At 40.0% G+C, this 22,028-nt stretch overlaps 1 protein-coding gene across 1 annotated transcript in view; it reads left to right on the forward strand.

Moving 5' to 3' along the window:
• ALK (ALK receptor tyrosine kinase) overlaps window positions 1–22,028 on the forward strand; it is a 302,985-nt gene that overhangs the window by 216,722 nt on the left and 64,235 nt on the right. Inside the window, 2 exon segments of the mRNA XM_051783577.1 lie at window positions 12,866–12,997; window positions 20,552–20,683. Of these exon segments, the coding sequence (XP_051639537.1) occupies window positions 12,866–12,997; window positions 20,552–20,683 (264 nt within the window).

Below are 22,028 nucleotides of genomic sequence, written 5' to 3' on the forward strand. Positions count from 1 at the left end.
GGTCTGTTGACTCGGGGAAAGTAATATCCATAGAAAAGCACAGAAGAAGGACTCTGCCTTGTTTGCAGTAATTGGGCCAAACGCTTAAGTCTCAGGGCCCTTTTGTGGCATTTCTTGCTGCAGTTTCTTCAAGCAAGGGATCTGAATTTTACTGAGGATCAACAAAACTCAGAGATGGGTGTTTCATAAAAGCACCATTTCGGAGAAATAAATCATGATTCTAAAGCATCTCTCCAGCTTCAAATATGTGTCCAGTAAAAAGAAGTTTGGGTCCAGACTGGGTGCTGTTAGGTTTCTTTTCTTATTTTCCACTACAATGAAAAGCAATTTCCACTTGAATTTAGGAAATCTGAGCAGTTATAATAGTATCAAGTAACTTTGGTCAGACATTGAAAGTCTCAGTTCATAGTCTCATCCTAAAACTGTAACAGATACTCAGTGCTTCATCTACAGAAAATTTAATAACTTACACAGCACCAAAAATTGACACCACATATGCATTGCTGAGTGAAGATAGTGATTTATAACGTTGCATGTGAGCTGTTAGTATCTAATTTACTACATCAATCAGTGAATGCCAAATAAGTTTGCAGATTGCATGTAGATCAGTTTAATTTGTCATTTTAATTGTCAGTGAAATTTTTAATGTTGAGTTTACATTAACTGTTTTCCGTGCTGCTTCTCACTGAGAAGGCAATAGCAGCATGATACCTCTGTAGTGCTCACGTGAGACTGTGCAGGCTTCGTGGCTGGCTGGTTTTCACTGCTCTCCAAATCTGAGGTTCCCTCAGCTAAACCTGCATTTTGCTAATATTTGCATGTCTTAATGCATGCCAAATGGAGAGGACGTTGTCAGTCCTGTCAATATTAGCATTGTAAAAACTTGTCTCTTTGGTACATTGAGTAGATTTCTGGGGACAGGACCAAGCTGAAATGACCCAGAGCTTCCTTAGACAGATGCTGCATTAGCATGTGGTAATGACTCGAGTGATTTTGTCACCCTCCATGCTATTCAAAGTGCAAATTTAGTAAGTGTTTTGATAAAACAAAACAAAACAAAATAATGGAAGAAACTGAGTTTTCACACCTTTTCCCTTGACTTTAGGCTTTTCTTACTGGAAATTTTGTTTAAAGGCATAAAGCAAGGATGAAATATATGAACTGGAAAAAACTTTGAACAATAGCAAGTTTCCTGGAGCTAACCAATGTTTTATTTCAGGTCAAATAAAATCTTTTGAAGTACTGCTGAGCAAACATTTTCTTCTGGAGGGGACATTTTCATTTTAGAAGCTCTTAAAAATGAGATTTTTTTTTTTCTGTGAAAAAAAATTATGCTATTCTAAAAAATAGCAAGGCCATATATTCCCCACAAAGTGGCACTTTTTTTCTGTCATGGTAAAAAGAGACTTATCCAAGGTCTTTGTCAAGCAAAGAGACTTATCCAAGGTCACAACATGAGTACCATTTTGGAAATCCTCACCATCAGATTCCTTATTTGATAGGCAGCAGTTCTAGAGGAGATTTGAAAGCAGTGCGGGGCCCCTGCACGCACAAATGGAGTCTGATTTGAAGTACCTCAAGAAATTACACTGGGCTGCTGTGTCTGGGCTCAGTCCTTGATTATTTAATTTTATTTTTTTCATTTTGTTTGCTATTGAGAAAAGGATGCCAGGCTTTTTATTGACAAGAATAACCCGGATGACCGATAACTTGAATTTGCCACCCTGCCTTTGCCAGGTCGCAGATCGCTTGGCTGCCCCGCTGTTCTGCTGAACACCCCTCAGAAAATGCAGTGGCTGTTGCCCACAAAGACCTGGCTGATGTGGGCCCAGAGGCCTCTGGGCTTCCTGTGTGTTACCACCTGTGGGACGTTGGATCACAGATTTTATCCCCATTAGATGCTAGGGCAAGGCACTTTTATCATCTTTGTGATACCTCATTGACAGACTGTTTAAAATTATATGGCTCACTAAAAAGCAGCAGTAATGACCTATGGGATGGGAAGGAAGGGCACGATCCAAGTAAAGTTGGGAGCCTTTACTGTAACTACTGCTGCATAGGAATCCTACTGCTGTTTCTCAAGAAATCCTGGAAAAGGAGGCAAGGCATTTTTCCTGGTTTAAGTACAAATCCAGGGCAGCTGATTTTGTTGCTGGTGTTTCACTAAACTTTCTGCATGTAGATTCCCCATGCACTTTGTGTTGCATTCCAGGCTTTGAGATACTGCAGCGATATAAGTAGTTGACCAGTGACATTCTTTATGGCTGGTGAACTGCATCCACATCCCATTAAGTTAAAGCCCTGAGAGGGCTGAAAGTCAGGTGTTTTAACTGTTCTCTTTGTAAAAAAATATATAGTGGATATATAACACCTTTGCACTCGGTATAACTTTACTATACCACAGAGGGGACAATGGGCAGCTTAAGGTGAATGGAAGTACAAATACAGAACAACCAGCGGACCACAGCAAGAAAGAGGAAGGGTTTCTGTTCCCTAAGATGGCTGTCCTCATCAAGATGGCCACTGTCAGAGAGAATACTTGAAAAATTAGTGAAAATTAACGTTAATCATTATTTGGTCTTTTAAATTGATACTTCAAGATCAAGTGTAGACACCTGTACAGTAGCTTTTAGATCTCCCCTAGTCCATTTCACGACCAAGAGAAAGTTTGGTGGTCCTTTCTGCATTATTCAGTGTGTTTGCGCACTTTGTGCTCTCAAATTAATCCTGTCCACTACAGCTTGTTAACTGTAACCCTGTCCTAAACGGATGGGGTTTTTGCCAATACCTTCTTTCAAACTGCACCTTAATCCAGGAGATGTTTGGTGAAGAGTATACAGAATTTCATTACTTCCTGTAGCAGGTAAATTGGTTTATATTTCTATTTTCTTAGTTCCTCATAAACCTAATAATTTTTTTAATTGCAAGACAATCAGAATAGTATGCAAGTATGGCTGGGTTGGGTTCTGGATGTCATTTCTACATGCTCTGCTCCTCCTTCTGAACCTTCCTATAATTATTTGTGGGTACTATACTACCCCGGTTTGCCACAAGACCAGACAAATCCCATTTAGTTTGCAATGGGGCTTGCCATTTCATATTCTCTTTTTATTCCTTGTTTTGTCCCAAAATGTTTGTGTTTGCTAGGACTTCATGAAGAATGATCCGTAAACTGTGTGTCCTCCTAATTCTCTATTTTGTATAATGAATCGTTGTGCAGTTGTAAAGGATTTGCCTGCCGGAAAGAGGTACATTTGCATTTTATAAATAGATTTATCAAGACTCAACAAGGTGTTAAGCTTTGCTGAAACCTACTCAGCTGGGAGGAGCATTTTACATAATAACAGCAGTAGCAAATTTGTAAGAATTTAATACTGTGGCTGATGGTAGTTTAATGATTAATTAATGTCCAGCTGAATCCGTTAGGGTTAAGAGGGTAAAAAGGGTTGGAAAAATCTTGAAGGGGAGCTTGCACTCAACAAAAAGCTTATTGACAAAAGGATATTTTGGGTAGGCATACATTTTATGGTGCCAAATTTGAACATGAGACTGTCCATTCTGAGTAATTTTATAAAATATTCTGAGAGTCAATTGAACAGTCTACTCATTGAAGGGTAAAGATCATAAAGAAAACCTAGAATCAGAGAGAGGCGGATAAGACACATTCTGTCTCCTTGATTTATCTTTACTTATAGCAACTGTTTGTTAAGATTCCTATTACTATATTAAAAATTATTTAAAAAACCATTTTAATATTATTTAACTGTTCTCCTGTGGGTGGCAACCCACAGGCATTTCAATCTCAGGGCATGCTAATTCTCTGTGTTGATATTGGTCAACTCTTCCAATTTTCTCTGCACCTCAGTATACATTTTAGAAAGAGATCTTGCATGGAAAGCATTAACCAAAATGTCTCTCAGCATGCCACAAGACAGTAGAGAGGCTGCCTAAAACCTGGATGGTCATCTTGGAATTGTAATGTTATCCCTCCTGGCGTTTTTTCCTTAATATCTTCAGTAAATACCTTGGCTTACACAGTGTTATTCACTGTGTTATTCACTGACATAGGTTGTTGTTTTTTTTCAGTAAGCATTCGCAATTTGTAAGTTTTTGGCATGTTCAAGGGTTAGCAGAGGTCCTTCAGCAGAGATATGGACTCTGGGAAGGAGTCCTTCTCCAGGCTTTTTTTGATGTTGCAGACCATTGACCTTCAGCAGCTTTGCTCCTGGGATAACATCATTCAAGTGTAGCAAGGCCTTGAAGCACAGCCTGATACCCAAGAGCAAAGAACTGTTACTTCTCCATCCCACTGGACTGGCTTCAGAGCACTGAGATGTAGGCAGTTCTTGGTGCATTCAGCTGGAAGAGTCACCCATGAGTCACAGGATTCACCAACATGCTGATGTTCAGCGATGTGTGGAGGTAGGGTAAAATAGCAGTTCCCTTTTGTTTCCCCAGAACTAAAAGCTGGATAGCCTCCATCCACATTGAGTCCCTCCCAGTGGCAAACTTGTTATGTGTAACTATTGCTCTCCCTCACAGCAAGTGTTCATGTGCAATTTCAATTTGCTTACTCTTTGAGATTTTGAGGTATTGTTCCTGAGTTTTCAAACAAAGTGGAGATTAGTTCCTCGATGACAACTTGTTGCACTTTCACAACTGCAGAGGTTGGCCCAGTGGAAAGGGGTGCAACAGGAAACTTTTCTTCCCCAGGCAAGTTTTTGCTGCTACCTGGAACAGCTGTTGCTCTTCCACTTTGGGGCCGTAGTAAATGGCTGTGATGTGAGGATGCATCACTGCATCCTGCTGAAAGGGACCGTATATGGATGCTCAGGATTGTGCTGATTTGTGATATTCCACCCACCGCCCCCAGCAACTGATCTGTAGTAAGGCCATAAACCTCAGTATTGCTGACAGCCAAAGGAGAGAGACTGCTTTAAACAGATATAGAAACCGAATTGTGTTTTAGAAATGAAAAATCTGATTCCTATCTAAAATGATGTTTGAATACAGTTAAGTGTCGTGCCTCATACCATTTGTGTTTTTCACAACAAGTCATACAAATGTATCTCTCTTGTTGACTGTATTGGCAATGCTGAAAGTGCAAGATAGGGGGATTGCTGAGATGCTATATCTGACCTGTGTGGAATCAGCTCTTGCAGAGCCAAGCAGTCTTGTCCAGTCTGTCCTTTCTGCAGCTTATTTCTTGGATCTAGGCAACTTCAGTCCAACTGGGAGAGTTTGCAGCAGGAGTCAGTTAGTCTGATTTGGGCAATTTACAGTCTTATTTACATAATTGAAATTGGTGGATGTGTACCTCAGTTGCCTCGTCTTTGAAATGTTACTGATGTTTGGGATTTTCTGTTGTGGTATTTTTAAGAACCAAGAATTGAAAAAAGTCTGCTGTGTATAGTGGCAGTGTTGGTTGTGCTTGGAACTGAGAAACTTGAACAGGCAAAAGTAACAGTTACTTTAATAATTGAAAATGGATTTGAACTAAGCCTCCTAAGAAGCAAAATGTGGAAAATTACATGTACTTTGTATCTAATCAGCTCTTACAGTTTACCCAAGAGGCACACGTGAGGTTTGGAAGCACTATTTTCATGCCCTTTCTCCAGTAGCCTTATTTTATTTCATATTCAGTTCTGTGTCTGATGCTGAGATTGGACCTTCTCCTGTTGACTGTAAGTAAGCTTAGAGATCTTAACCACCTCACGATTTTGTCAGTGCACTGCATGTGGCAAGCAGCATTCATCTTCCAGTGAGCTGGCAATCAGTCTGGCCCGTGTTTCCCATGGGAGAGGTTGCTGGCTGATAAGAGCTGGTCTCCAAGCCTATTCAGACTCGAGGGGTCCGATGGGAATAGCAGAATTAATAATAGAAGTTGAACCTTTTTATTTTCCCTCTACAAGGTATGTATTTTGAAAAATTCACAAAAAATGGGGGCTTGGCCTTTTTGTTTCTGACCTGTTCCTTACTGTTACAAATATAGTATTCGCTGCTTTTAGAAGTATGAAATCTGGGTGGGAGGTTTTTTTGTTGGTTTTTTTTTTTTTTTTTGATCTCACAAAGATGCAATGGTAGCTACAAAGATGCAACCCTGGAGAAAAGGGTATCAAACATAAAGTGCAGTTTGATATTGAAATAAGGGCAACAAAAAGCAAACCAAAGAAATGAGATTTGACATTTTAATAAAATTCCTCTATGCCATTATATTGTTCTAAGTCAGAATGTTCACATTTAGGGGTGAAAACCTTAAATATCTACTGTGTTAGATTACATTAAAAAAAGTTCCAATGACTAGGAAATACACAGTATTTGGGAATAAGTATTTTCTATCTCGTTTGCCCCTTTTAAATTTAGTAAATACCACAGAATATGTAGGTATCACTGCATGATGGAAAATCACACTTTCTTTCTAAGTTCACTGCTGCTGTTGACTTATTTACTGTTAAATTTTGGATGTGCTGTCGGAGCTGTTTATTCATTGGTAAGCAAATCACAGGAAAAATTCCTGTTACCTAACAAAGCCAAAAAAGCAACTAGATTTTGTGCAAGATTAATAGGGAAAACAATATCATGTCATTTATTGCACTCAACAGTTTTTTGCTGTCTCAGGAGCTATGAAGACCCTCAGCCAACTTCCCTAATTGAAAACTGAGAAAGTGTGAAATCCATCTAACTTTCTGTTTCTGCATTCTTATTTCATTATAGTTCTAAGAAAGCTAGTTTTTGCTGTAAGTTCAGGGAAGCTACATCACACCAACATTAATGTTGGCAAGTCATTCAATCAAAAGGTAGGGAAAGTAACTATAGCTGGTCAAAAACACTTCTGAGATAACACAGAGGGCCTGGCTAGTCTGAATGCTGCACGACTCTGGAGAGAGTTCGTGCTGCTGAAATGTGGCACTGAGCAAGTGCTGGCTCCTCAGGTGTGCTGAGAGGCTTTCTTCTGTGTAAGCAATCACGCAGGGATTAGGCAATGCAGAAGGAGCAGATGTTTTAAAATTTGTACACTAAGCAGAACATCCCTGCTTTGAAGCAGCGGAGAGGGAAGGCATGTTAGAACTGAGCTGGCTGAATTACGGGCATGAGTGTGTTCCAAACCAGTAAGTTCCCACTTGAGTTTCCTGCCCAACATTTTATTTTTGTTTAAATTCAAGTTTTTCAAATTACTTGGGTTTATGACAGTATTACTCACGTATTGAAACCACTAAACCCAGAATTGATTTGAATCTTTTGTTCTGCGAGAACTTTGGGCATTTTTATTTTACGGTTAGGTACATTTTGAAATGTTGACATTTTCTGTCAGATGAAAATTCTGTTTCTATGTAGCTCTAATGAGCAAGTTTTCCCATCTTGTAGTAGCTCTGTGGGAATGTTGTGCCCTTAGCATGCAGGGCAGGGGATGTTCCCTCAGTGGGAAGTTATTTGCTACCCTCTGTCCTGCCTTCATCACATGTATGGCCCTGTTCATTTTATACTGAAAATTATTCAAACTGCACTGTGAAGACAGAGTAAATTAATTCCTTACAGTTTTTTCATGACTTATCATAGCATCTTACTTCCTTACAAATGTTAATGAAATGAACATCACAGAGCTCTTGTGATGAGTTTATTCGCATTTTATGTATAGGAAGCGAAATAAGAAGATTAAAGGCAATTTATGTAACTGGAAAAATGGGCAAGCTTTCAGGCATGTACTAACACGGGCTGTTTTATCTGCCTGTATCAGGCAGTCTAAGGAAAAAGAGAACACTTCCTCCTACAAATGTGGTTTCACTTACATCTTTATGCAATGACAGTAACAGTAGTAATGCTGTTACAAATATTAAAGTCAGAAATTATGAAGCGTTGACCAACTTTTGCTGCCTGGTGTGAGAAACCTGAAATCCAATTTTTTTATCAAAGCGTTTTTTAAGGACAAGGTGTTTTCCAAGTATCTCTCTCACTGGTCTCATTTGCAGCTGCAACTACTTGTCTTCCTTGCTGATATGAATACAGGTGTCCTGAGGTGTGTGTCTGGAAAATGAGAGCAGTGTAGCTGGCTGGGAAAGTTCTGATTTATGTGATCTGCCCTATATCACATTGGAGTTCAATGGCCATTTGCCATAGATGGCTTCAGTTCTCTCAAACATGAACTTGTCTTTCGCTTCTCTCGCTTTCTTACCTCCTTTATTTCATACCTTCCAACTTCTCTAATGGTGAAAGCAGGGGTATTAATGACATGGATCAATAGAAAATTTACTTTGTCCTGAAATGTGGCTATCCCCAGCACCAAGTGAGCCACCAGCCTTCAAATGTCTGTGCTGCTGTAAGGCTGGAGAATTGCAGATGAATAGTAAGGAAATGATGTACCCATCACAAATGGCAAGTCATAGAAAAATCAACAATCAGAAACTCCCCAGAATTTTCACTAACCTTTTCTAATAGACAGCAGCTTTTTTTTTCCCTTTTTCTTTCACAAAACCTTTAAATCCCCCAAGTGCTCTTTTTTAAAATATCTCTGTCAAGTCAAAACCCTTGAAGCCAAACCAAAGGAGGAGCAGGTGAAATTGAGAAGCTAATGACAAATACTTGTGACAGATAGACATTGTCAGGGAGGTTGCACAATCCCAGATTTTTCAGGGCATTTAGTGGAGGCACATTAGACTGGCCTTTTTTAATGGCACTAGCACATTAAAAAACATTTTTCAAGAGGTGTAATTAAATAGTAGGAAAGTTTCTCCTTTTTTGAGAGGTAGCACATATGGTTAGATAAATATGGTGCACATCCATGATAGGTATTTCTTACTACATACATGGAATTAAAAATGGAAATTTTGCACTTTGTGGACATACAGGGTTTTGCCTTGAGAACCACTGGAGTCAACTCGACTGTATCCAACTGGGCTCCTCAAGGATAGACTAGAGAGAAGCTGCTTGTTGGTAAAATGTGCACAAGACTGTACATTCATCCCAGGTCTTTGGAATTTTTGCAGACTGCAATAGACACGGTTTTTGAACAGCAACCAAGTACTGTCTTACTAAGCTCTCTTGTTTTAATGTGCGCTGAGCGAGAGTGCTTCACCTGACTATGTTCATCCAAAAATCTTTTGGTAGAATTAAAAATGATGGCCTAAGAAGTTGAATGTAGCATGTGAATGTATAATTATGTTCATCTTGATTAATCCTGCATGATAATTAGCAGCGTAGCCAGTTTGCAAGATAAGAGATATTTTTGTGGATGCCTGCAAGAAATTCAGTCTTCCATCCGGCCTGGCCAAGTGTGGTGGCAGTAAGTTAAAGTTTTCCATTTTGCTGTGATCAAACATCACAATCTTTCTGGCTGTGTTCCTCACAGACAGACTCACCAGCACACTGCATTTACTCTGCTAATCAAGAGACAGGGAAAGAGAGAAGAGGCAGCCCAACTCAGAGAAAATCTGCTGAGGACTGAAATACATCCCACAGTCTGAGCAGTAAGTTGCTGATCCTACATTAGGCTAAGCCACATGATTTTCCTCTTTCCATCCTGATATATTGAAACTAAGTCCAAAAGCATGGGCAGTAAAGATCCCAGACTGTCATTTGTGTCCAGAGTCTGATACTGGATTTGAACACTGCCAGGTCTAGACTATGTTCAGAAGCAGGGCCTGTGAGGTACAAAGTCAGCACGTGTTCCCCAAGGAGTTGTTTGTTTCTCCTTTCAATTTAGAGCCTGAAATGCCATTTGTTTAATGCTGCTGTTTAAATAATGATTTATAAGCCTCCAAGCCAGCCACGGTAGAGTTTAATTACTGCTGTAATTTATGGATGCCACTGGCTACATAAACACTGCTGTAAATATAAAGGACGTCTCACACAAATTTTACTCTGATACTTATTTGATACCATTCATTTTCTTTTCCTTACATATCTTCTGTGTGTGAGTTGACGCCACTTCACTCAGCAATCCAGGTCATTCTGGTTCACTTTGCCAGGAGTGCTTTGGGCTGAGAAATGAAAAGATCAGATGTCTATTTTTCTTACAAAGTATTTTAATTAAAAATTGAGTTTCCTTGAGCTTGGATGCAAACATCTGCATCAAGTGGCCCATTAAAAGGGTTATTTGTATTTGGGCTTTTTTTGGTTATCTATTTGTTTTACTAGTTAATCATCTCCTTTATCCAATTCATTTTGCCTTTGTGCACACAGTAAGCAAGCAAACAAGAGACAGGAATAAATCATGCACTGTCACAGAGCCCAACCATTCCCCGGGCTACAGCTTTGCTATTTGTGTTCTCTAACCTATACAAGGAGCATGTATATATGCATCTAATGCAAATCTGAGCTAATTCAAGCCCCATCTCCACAGAGATGAGTGAGCATGCAAATCTACTGCTTTGTTCTGGAGGAATAGCTCCTGGAATTGCTTGATTTCTATTTGCAACTGACATCTTTTAAATACTACTGTCAGTTGACTTCAGGAGATTTGTGCTCCTGGGCTGCAACAAAGACACCCTGGAAGACAGTAGGTTCTCTTGAATGCCTTGGTTTCATTATAATTAGTGTTAATGCAGTCATGTGCTTGGAAAACCAAGTGCCTTTAAAAAGTTATAATGAATTGAGTGAACAGAACACCTCCATTGTTTACAACAGCCACTCCTCCGAATCTCTGTGTAACTCTGCAGCTGCTGGTATAAAACATGGACATTGCTGAAAAGACTGCAGATAAACTGAGTGGGACAAGAGAGCTGGTAATAAACATCAGATTCAAAACCATCTGTGGGATAATTCAGAGAGACAGGAGTACTTCTGAATTTGAGTAGAACTTAACAGATTTTTAGGAGCATCATGATGTTGCTAACCTCATGGAAGTGCTCTGGGATGTCTCTTAACTTTTCTTTAGGTGGTGCTTCCAACAACACAGTGCTGTACAGGTTCATTGCACACCCCTAGGAGAAGGGGTCACCTACTGAGTTACCAGAGTCACTTCTTACGGGTTTCTGGTGTCCATTTGCACACTGACCTGAGCCCTCTGTGGGACTTGTGGCATGTGAAGAGCTTTGTAGCTCACATAGGGGAGGCTCTCAGACCTGTCTCTGAGAGAGCATTTTTGTAAGAAGCACAGCAAAACCAAGGAAGATACCATCTCATTGCCTTAAACCCTCACCAAGGAGCCCACAGAAATTGCCAGTAGCTAGCTCCAAGTTGCTTGGTCTATTTGTTCTGCAAAGCTCTCCTCTGTAGTCATGCCTTGACCCTGACTGAAATACAAGGGCATTGTGCAGCCAGTATGTGGCAAGCCAGAATTGCTCAAAGGCAGGCAAAAAAATTGAGCTGACAATAACACAGAGCACCCTTTTCAGGAGCTGTGGTCCTTTATTAAAAAGGTTTGGCATGTATTCCCCCCACTCCTGAATTGATTTGCGCCATAAAATAAGCTTGAAGAGAAATAGTGGTTGTTTTCGTTCATGCTTCATTAATTTCTAGTTTTGGCAGGCAATAATAAATAAAAGTATCAAGTGCACATCTAATTGAATCGCCAGTGATTCCCAACTCCCTGTAGTACCAGAGAACATGATGTAGTTTCACTGTTTAGTGAGCATGGATGAGTTAGGCAAACAATGGCTCACTTTGCCCAGAGGCTTTGGTTTAATCTTGTGCATTTACCCATTTGAGATGAGACAGGGCAGTTGTTGCTGCAATGGGGAATTGACAGCACAGATCTCTTTGTATTTCTGGGCTTACCCTCTAGTAGTGACTGGAAACACATCTTTGCAGAGTCAGGAAGGCGTCAGGAAATTGCATCTACGCCAGATTTTTGTGGAAGGAACTCTGGCATTTCTCAAGCTTAGCCTCCTCCATGCATTCTGGTTGCAGGATGTTGCTGAACTAATTCCTGTCTCCTTCAGGTGTCTAATCTAGACCATGTGCCTCTTAAAAAAAATTTAAATTGAAAAAAAAAAGACCTTGTCCTAAGTATCTCATTTGACCACAAAGAAAGAACTTGAGATGAGAAAATTCCTATGGTAAGGAAGATGACACCTGTTGGGCTACATGATCTCTGACTTCTCAGCTGTCAAGGGAATCAAGTACCTCCAGAAAAGAATGGTGTTACAGGACAATTACTCAGGATCATTTCTGAATGGATGATACTGACCTCTGATTGTAGTGGTCAGTGACCTCATTTCATGAGAGATGGCTCCTTTGCACATTGCTGGCTGCCTTTTGCTGCTTAGCACAGGTAAGATGAACTGGTGATTTTTGTATCTCGGTAGATGTAGTCTTTTGTGGCTCCCTGACACACAGGGAATGCAGGATGCAGGAGCAGGAGTAGGTATAGAAGAGAAATAAAACTACGAGTAGAGATCAGACTGTTTTCTTTCCTGCAGAGAGAATATGACAACATGATATATCCGAAGGAAAGGTAATGCATGTTGCCGGGAGAGCACGATGAAAGCTTGTGTTCTTTTCAAACCCTGTAGCCATATTATTCCTGAGATAGGCAGAGAGGATATCAGTCTTCAGGACTGCCAGTGTAGCAGTTGACAACACACACATAATTAAAAACCTATCATGTGTTTTGTTGTTCTTGAGAAGTACCACAGAGCAGGCTGCAGGATTTCAACCCTTTAGAGGTCAGAGATGTCTTCCATGTTATAGCGTCAGAAAGGCCTGGGGAACTGAAATGCTCTGTTAGGTGGACCATTAGAAAACTGACGAGATTAAACAGGTCAAACAAAATAATTGTCAAGTAATTATTGTATTGAGGGGATTTTACAAGGTGTTCTTCCCTTCAGTGCTATGCAGGATCCTATGACCTGTTGGTTGAGAGGGAGGCAATTTGATAATCTGAAGTAGTTGTGGGTTTATTTTTTTTTCTTTGTTTGTTTTTCTCTAGGATCATCTTCTCTCTCAAAAATGGCTCTGGAGGGCTCCTTCAGCTGCTGGAATGGAACAGAGATCAGGCTGGGGCAGGTGTGTGACTTCAACAGGGACTGCGCCGAGGGAGAAGATGAGGGAGATACATGCAGTGAGTAAATCCAAACACCCAGGTTCTATCATCCTTTTCCAAAAGCATTGATTGCATTGAATTTTAATGCCTGAGACTTTAGCACTAACAGATTCATTTGGTACTATCAAAAGACCCGTTTCCTCCATAACACATGCAGTTTCTCTGGATATCTGCCTGGAGTGGACCATTTGATGTGTTTCTGTACTTGCCTACATTAGTTCTGCAGCAGGTTCTTAACATGCTCTCGGTGCTTCGTCTCTTCCAAGGTCCTGATCAAAAATGCAAAGGAAGTATAGCCTGAATAGCTAGATGCCTTACAGAATTATGAAATGTGTCGTTGGTTAGAGCCTTTAATCAAAATGTAGCAGAGCATGTGGCAGAAGGGAGAGGAAGGAGAAAACTTCTAAGATGAAAAATGAGTAGAGCCAGTAGCTTGTCTTTGACCAACTCCTGTGTCTTTGTATTCCTCTGGTTTTCTGCCTTCTCTTCAACAGCCAGTGGTCTAATAAAATACAGCAGAAAATGGATAGCAGCCTGAGTTTTCTGAAAACTTGCTGTACCTGAGTACTTTCTAAAATGTGCTGTGGAACTTTAGGACCTTCCTTTAACTATCCTGAAGATGCCTTATCTCTTTTTCTATAAATTCTACCTCTCCAGCATCTTCCCCTTTGCCACTCTACAAATAGGAGTGGTGGATTGTCAGTTGTATGGTTGTCTACAGGGCACTCAAGAAAAATAAATGTTGGGAGTTCATCATTTAAAGTGTATGTGTCACAGCTGATCTAGCCTATGGGCTGTTGACAATAGCACTCCATTGATTTGGTATGCAAAAAAAAATGTGTTCCCTGATGAAAATACCGGTACCAGCAAAAGCCTTTGGAATAGAAGAGACAGATGTTCTCAGTTTAGCTTTCATACGTGGCAACTAGAACAGGGGAGACTCTGTGTAAGGTAATTCAAACAATCTGAGTTGATATAGGTGATTGTCTAGACTAACACACCTTTGCTATTCCTAGCAAAAACTTAAGGTAAGAGTGACACACAACTTCCAGCAGATTTCACTCCTCTGCTGCTAATAAAGAAATAAAGTAACAGACTTTATTGGTGTGGAGAACATTTTTCTGACCTAGGATCATCTAGTAAACTAGTTAAAAGCTTGACATTATATGCTTCTCCATCATATTAGGCATTGTTACAATTTGAAATTATGTTCATTAATGACACACTCAGTGAACATTAAATTCACAGGAACAGTGTCAGCACTGTGGGCTTGCAGCTCCTTAGAACCAATAATGCTTCATATTAGTGATCTTGAAACCTTATTTTCACCTAAAAGCTTTAAAACAGAGCTCTAAAACCTCATAATGGTATTTCTATTGTGTTCCACTCGATAATTTAAAAAAAAAGTTAGCAGCTTATTATAACCAGTAGGTTGAATGCATTTTCATTTAATTGGAAATAGGGGAACATTATCATCAACCGTATGTTCAGATACACTGTTGTGTCTGTGTGCAGTAAATGGTTCAGCCTTGTGAAGGTAATCCTGTCTATACCAGTGGGAGCAGAGCTCACAAGGTGGAGTTGTGCCAATCAGGAGTGTAAACTGAATACCACCAGGGGATGGGGCAGGCCTGGAGGAACACGCTTCCCTGTTACTTTGAAACACTGGCTGCACCTGTGGCTGGTGTGTTGCCCATATTCAGGCCACATTCAGGTATCAGGAGGCTGGCTCTGCTTTTGCCCCTTAGCCCTGTACCCCATGATGAGTCCAATCGGTAAAGCGGCCAACCCTTGCCTGGCATGTCTTATCCACAGGGTTTGCTTTCATTGCCTTTCTTGCCTCCATGCAGTATTCATCTATGGCTTCACCCATCTAGTGCTTCATTCCCATGAAGCACTACAGCACTTACAGTTGTGTCGGCAAAAGAATGTACAGAGAATGTCAATGAGAAAATGTAAAAAGCGGAAGATATTTAACCGACTGTTTAGCAGAACATCACTCCCTGGCTTGAGGAGAAGACCCCATGTCTTGTATTCAGCCACAGTTATTGGAAATGTGAGTTTCTACTCCCAGCCAAAAGGTCCTAAAACCACCATCTTCCATTCAGACAACAAAAAAGAGTGGCTTGCCTGAGCAAGTGCCTGAGTTGGGGATATGTCTGTTCATTCACTTACAAGCGTGCTCAGTTCTATGACTGCTTTCTCTGCTTTTGCCTCTTTACTATATTGAATATTGTTGGCATAAGGCTTCTTACACAAAACAGAGAAGTGATTTAATATTTTAGTTGTCAGTTATATCTGCATGGCAGCCTAACACAAAACATATGCCATCTTTCAACATTTTAGTTGTCATTTTGCTCCTGAGCAACACAGATGTTTTCATCAGCTTTTTACAAGTGTGGTAAAAAGTGATTCAGATTTTTCAAGCAGAGAAAGGGGTTTCCCAAGTGGTTCTGCTTACACAAAAGAGCTGTCAGAAAAAGATGTAGTTATGCTCAAAACTGAGGGGAGAGCTTTTAAAATTACCATTAACCAAGGGCTTCTTTCTTTGAGCTTCAGGAGATGTTTGGGGTTTTTTGCCTTTCACAGTCTTTTAACTGTGCAGGTACTGATTGATTTTATTATTATTTAGGGTTTTTTTTCCTATTCATTTGATTTTTGTTCCTTTCTTAGCTGAATAAAAAAATCTCCCTAAAGCCTGCTGTTTGTTAACATCTCTTTACTTATTAATGGCCAATGAAATGTCATGGTGCTTGTTCTGCATTGCAACCAATTAGTCTGTGTAGAGAGTGTAAAATCAGAGAGGGATGAACCCTAGAGAAAAGCATGTTACTGTTTGAGTCGTAATCAGACATTCTTGCAGGAGTAAAAGACAGCTTCAAAGAAGGAGTTGTGGAATTAGATGCCAAACTGTGTGTGTGTGTTGACTTGGGATCAGATGTCCAGGGTTAACAGACTGATGGAAGTGCCACACTAGAAATTACTTTGTAAAGCATACTTTGCAGACACACATTAAGTCTTCAGATAGCAGTAGTCTTATGTCTTTGCTGGTAAATTCATGCTTTTATGTGTTACAGCAATTACACATGCACCATAACAGACTTCGACTCTACGTTTCCTCTGAATTGATAAGCTGATAGATTCTTCCATAAAAGTACTTTTTTTTAATAGTGCAATAACTTGAGTTAGGTGTCTCCAAAGGAGAACACTGAACAAAGAAATTATACCCTTACAATCTGAATTTCTCACCTCTCATGTGACTGTTTGGACCAGTAGTTCCCCATATGAGGACTGGGGAGGTCTTCCCATTCTTCACTGTGTCTCTTCACTGCCTCAGGGTGGGATGTTTCTTATTTCTAATGTTGCAGCTTCTCTAATGAACACAGCTTCCTTATCTTCTGTCTTGAACTGGCTCTGGGGTCTTCTCTTACTTGACTAGGTGGAAAGGTCAGCATACCCAGTGAAAGTTCACAGCTTGTGCCTAACACTTCAGCAAATGTAGTGTGCTATTAATGCTAAACAAGAAGTTCTATATAAGTAGTATACCAAATCACTCAACATATGGATATGGCTTACTGCAAAAAAACCCCCAAAAACCCTACTTCCTCTTATTGTAGTAATGACGTTATATACCTGGTATGGTACAAGACAGAGATGAAAACCCAAATTATTTACTAATACAGATTGGCAGAACGTTACAGAAAGTGTGAATTTGTTTTAGTAGTTTTATACTTCTCTTTTTGGTTAAATAATCTTTTGTTGCAGCGCAGCAAGTCTGGGCAAAAATTAAAATTTTACTGGAAAAAAAAGATGCATATAATTTTGACTAGTCCAAAATTGTTTTACTTTCTGTCACAAATTCATGGAAAAATTTCATCTTGGGAAAATATTGGTTAATCAGTCTGAGCATGTTAGGGAAGTATTGGATATATTTAAAAAATACAATGAAATTTAAAAGAATGGATGTGCCCATAGTAGTATATTTATTATCTAGAGACCCAGAACTTAGAGGATTGACTCAGGATACAACTAACCCAGGACTGATTCTTTCTTCTGCTTAAGTGAATTTAAATCCATAGTTCCTATTTCTGTGAGAGTTTCCAAGATTGTGGTCTGGAGTTCTGGTCTAGTTCAGAAGAAAATGGTTACTCAAGTCTCTCCTGGGATTGCTCTTTTACAAATTTTACATAGAATAGAGAGTGGAAGTAATGTCCTCCATCTTTCAAATAAATCTCATAATCACTGGGTTATAGGATAATTTTCACTCTTTGCCTCATTAAGTATTTAAGGATGTTAAACACCATACCAGGTGAGATAAGGAAGACTGGTGTCTGACTCCTGAAAGGAGTGACTCAGGCTGTGCTATGTGGTTGGAGGAGTACATGCACACATCTGCCAAAAAAACAGATGGCAGCTACAATAGGAACCTATAAAGCTTGAATTTGTGATAACATGGACAAGTGACCAAAAAAAAGCATAGATAATCAATTCTACACAGGCCAGTTTACTTTCCAGGTAAAAATGCACAAAGAAACCACTGGATTCATTTACATCCAGATACAGCCCAGCAAAGTGTCCTTGAAAGCAAAATGATGAAGTGTCAACCTGCTGCCATGCTACGCTCTCTTAAAGTTCCTGTCTTGCATACACTGATCCTTCTGCTTCTTTCTTGATCAAAAGCTTTACTTATAGCAACAAATTATTACCTCGGGAAGTTCTGAATTCAGCAAAGCCATCTGGCATTTAAGGATAACTCTTTGTCAACTGTTGAAAAATATTTCGGTTTTTTATGCTTCATTTTTGGTAGAATTTGGCTGGCCAGCTTTGCTAGCATAGAAGCAATCACTGAAACAAAGATTCATGTGGTTCTTTAAATTGTTTGAGTAGCTGATCTATTTGGCTTCTGATATTTCCTCCTTAGTAAAGGTCCATATGTACAGAGTACCCTTTTATGCTTTTCCTCTTTATCACATCAGTCTGGAATTTCACCTAAAGTTTAAACTGTAGTATCTGGTTGATTTACATCTAGTTTTGAATCAGGAGCCTGCTCCATCTGCTTAATAAGTTATTCCAGTTGCTAATTTTTCTTGCTATTAATGGATGAAAAATCTGAGTTAAACAAAAAGAACTTGAACTGAATTAGATTTCACTTGAAAAGTATTTCATTCTGAGGACTTGAAAATATTTGGTTAGGAACAAGTTTAACACTTGACAGCTTTTCTCTGCTTCATCACTCAAACAAAAGGAGAGACTCTTATATTCTCAATTTCACTGGGCTGCTCTGTTCTCCATCCCATACCTACAAGCTGCATTTTAATCTTACTAAGGTCTAAATCTGAGCTTTCTGTCACTAATGATGATATCCAATATGGCAAGTTTCAATAGGAGTAACTCCTGCTGCCTCCTTTACTTAATTTCCAATAAAGTCAGATTAGCTTCCCCTCATCAGTGCAGTGTCTGTGCTAATGTGAGCTTCAATCACAAACATTCCTAAAATTGAGAAGTACAGATCAACAGAGAAGTACTAACCAAAGAGGTCTGTGGAGTAGCAACACATGGAATCATAGGTGCTGTCTGTACATTCAAAGTAAGAAAGAGCAGCAGAGAAAATTCATCCAGGGCACAGGACATCTGAAAACTCATAAAAAATGAATTTGTGGAAGGGGAGTGAAATATTCTGTGAAAGTAATAGCTTCTTATTTATCCCCTTACTTGTTCATCGGCAGCGAGCTTTTCCTGGCCTCCAGGCAGGGATTGCTACTCAGATGACTCCTCCTGCTGCTCTGACTTGTTTACATCATCCTAGATAGCAAATGGCCATGACATGAATTCAGTTGGACACTGAGCCAAGCTGTTTCAGTAGGAATTCAGGGCACATTATAATTTGTCATCTTCTCTGTATCCCAGCCTCAGGCTGCACAGTGAAATATAATGAAGTTCTATAGAGGGGTAAAACACTAGGAAGTAACTCTCTGCTTAAGAGCTTTACATTTAAAGACAAGACTGAATGAATCTGGAGATTTTTAGAAGGGAAAAGTTGAAAAAGCCTGAACTTCAGTGCAGGTTCTAAAACTTTTCATAACATATTTTAATGCTTGCAGATAATAACACTAAAATATGGCTCTTGCCTCAGCGTCGGGTTCCAGGTTCAAAATCGACCCTCCTAAAAAGCTACAGATAGAGGATTTTTTTCAGTTTCCTCTCTGCCAAGTGAATTGTTTTTCAGGCTCCTAGAAAAACAAATATTTCTGGTCTAGATGCTGCAGCTGTGGTGTTCCCCTGTTGTTTTCTCTGGGTACACCAAGGAGCACATACATGTGCCACTGGCAGTGGCTTTTGAGGTGTGTGAGTCAAAGCTGAGGCCCTGAGAGCAGGTATTTAATTGACCTGAAATCTCAACCGCAGGGATCTGCTGATACTTAAACATTTTGAACGATCCGGAGCTTGAATACTGGTGCCTCAGTGTCTGACAGCCACTTTATAGATATAAAATTTCAGGGGGGAAAAAAATTTAATAATCATAACAAAATATGTGTTCAGGAGACTCCACTTCTCACAGAGGGGTAATGAAGTTACCAGTATCCCCTGACTAGCAGATTCTCTTAGATTAGGAGTTTGTAGTCTATACTCCATCTTGTAGGTGAATAAATTTTTACTCTGATTTTATCAAGCAGAAAAAAACAGGAAAAAAAGGAAAGGAAAAGCAAATGTCCTGGGTATGTATCTGCACATGAAATTTCATTTTTTTTCTTGCAGTTTTAAACAGATTCCTTGTATCATTTTCTTTTCTTGGGGCAAAAGGAGCAATATGTGCACCCTTTGTAAGAAGAACCTGCAAGTGGAGGTAGAGAAACATACCTTCTACTTTGAATGAGATTACTATTGCTTTAAAACTGGTTAATATCAAGGCAAAAACCTAGTGGAGCTCTGTTGTTTGGAGCTGGGAACCTGAAGCCAATGACAGAATGAGTGGGCTTCGAAGCCTGAAAGTATGGCTTAAAATAAACTATCCTCTTTTCACCCATTCATCTGACAAAAGAGTTTCACAGGTGAAAAAACTGAGACACAAAAGGATTCAGTGCTTTACCTGAGGCCACATCAGTGCTCACAGAGAGGAGAGATCATGTTGCTGAGCTGGGATGAGTAGAAATCTAGACTGTAAGGGAGGGAATCTTTTTAGGAATTTATCCCTCTGCACGATTTCCCGCTGTGGGGCTGCAGAAGCAGGGAAGTCATCTCCAAGATGTAACCTTGAGTGGGCTTATACCTGCGGAGCTGAGAGGCCAGATATGTAGGAGACCCCATAGTGTAATACTGAGATGTGTCCTCTCACTCGGGTTATTCAGAGTGTGGGGAGAGTCAGTCACAGCCTGGGGGTTGTTTCCCACTGCACCACCCTCCTCATGGTCAGGCATATGCGTGACTCCACACAGCAGGACTGGATAGCTGGGGGGTGCCCACATTCCCTGGGCAAACCAGACCAGGATAGTCACTGCAGCTTCTCTTCATGCCCAGGAGACTCCTCCTCAGCTCACCTGGGTTCTTCTGTATGTGTCTCTTTCCCTCTTGCAGGAAAGCTTCCCTCTGGCTTTTACTGTTCATTTGAAGAAGGGGACTGTGGCTGGATGCCAGGCTCCTCTGCATCCCATCCTTCTCCATGGCGGATTGGAAGCCCGGAACACAACCGTTTTCCTTCGATAGAAGGTATGTGATAGTAAATAGTAAGTGTAGAACATAAAGAGCAGAGAGAAAAAAGATGCACAAATGGTGAGGAGAGGGAATAAAACACAAGGCAGATTTTCCTGTGCACTTATATATTCGGCCTCCAGTGAAACAAAAACAAACCCCGTCTTTCTAGTCTGAGTGCTTTGAGCAAAAGACTATCCAGCTCCCTTTTTGTCTTGAAGGTATAGAGTAGTACCTCAGTTTCCACCCCTGACACCAGATAAAGATCTTGCCCCTTTCTAAATAACTTCATACTAAATGTTCATCTGCATGACCCTTCTCCATACTGATCTGTTTTTTCCTTTCTGATTTTCCTTTTTACTTTCTCCATTTCTCTCTACTGCTGCTATTTTCCCCTGCTCACATCCAAATTTTTCTTCTCTTTGCTTCATGATCCTCTGAGTTGCACTTTTTATGGATAATTAATTCTCCTACCTAAATGCCAGTCATTTCTAATCCTTCTCATGCAAACCACTGAAGGTTTATACTTTGGGCACTGAACTACTGCTGGCTGAGTTTTGGCAAACACACTACCTGCCAGGATAAGTTTTTTTCTAATGCAATAATGTAAATCATTACAGACATTTATTGCTGAGGTACTGACCATCTAAAGGGATACAATAATAACAGGAAATTAATGATACATAATCCCAACATCATTTTGAAAAGGTATATCCAGAGTTAAACATGAAGAGTAAGATTCTCTACTTTTGTGTGAACTGTGCAGCTCTTCTAATTTATGGCATGTGATGGTTTAGCCCTTGGTAATAATAGACCACAGAGTGACGGAAACACAGGTAAACAAGGCCAAGAGCCAGAATGATGGTACTGATGGGGAGCTGGCAAATGCTGTTGCTTCTGTGATATTTCTATGCTGCAGAATGAAAGACCAAGTAACTGGACTCTTGAGTAATGCTACCATCCTGAGCTAGAGGGCAGAGCTGAAATAGGGCAAAACCACACTCTTTCATGCAAAGCTGCCAATGGAAAACCCTAGTGTTGCTACTGGCCTTGTTCCCCTTGTTTACAGCAAATTATTAAAGTAGCAAAGAGGTGTCCAGCTGCATTAATCTTAGTCTGATGGTATTTTGCCATAGCTGTATTGTTGTTTGGGTTTGGTCAAGATAAATACTTCTCTTCTAAGTTACTTTTTGTTCATAGAAGATATACTCTATTATTCACCCTTGCAAGGAGAATGAATCTGAAGGCAGGGAGCAACAGAAGAGAGCTGTAGGGGAAAGGTAGACGTACTCCTTAAATGTGGTTCCTGAATATGGTTTTCAGGTAGGTGAAGCTGCATCCCTAAGAAATTGAAAAAGCCTTC

The sequence above is a fragment of the Manacus candei genome, unplaced genomic scaffold (assembly GCF_025592945.1).
Source record: "Manacus candei isolate 608988 ecotype Guabito, Panama unplaced genomic scaffold, ASM2559294v1 h1tg000017l, whole genome shotgun sequence".
In the NCBI taxonomy this organism is placed as follows: Eukaryota; Metazoa; Chordata; class Aves; order Passeriformes; family Pipridae; genus Manacus; species Manacus candei.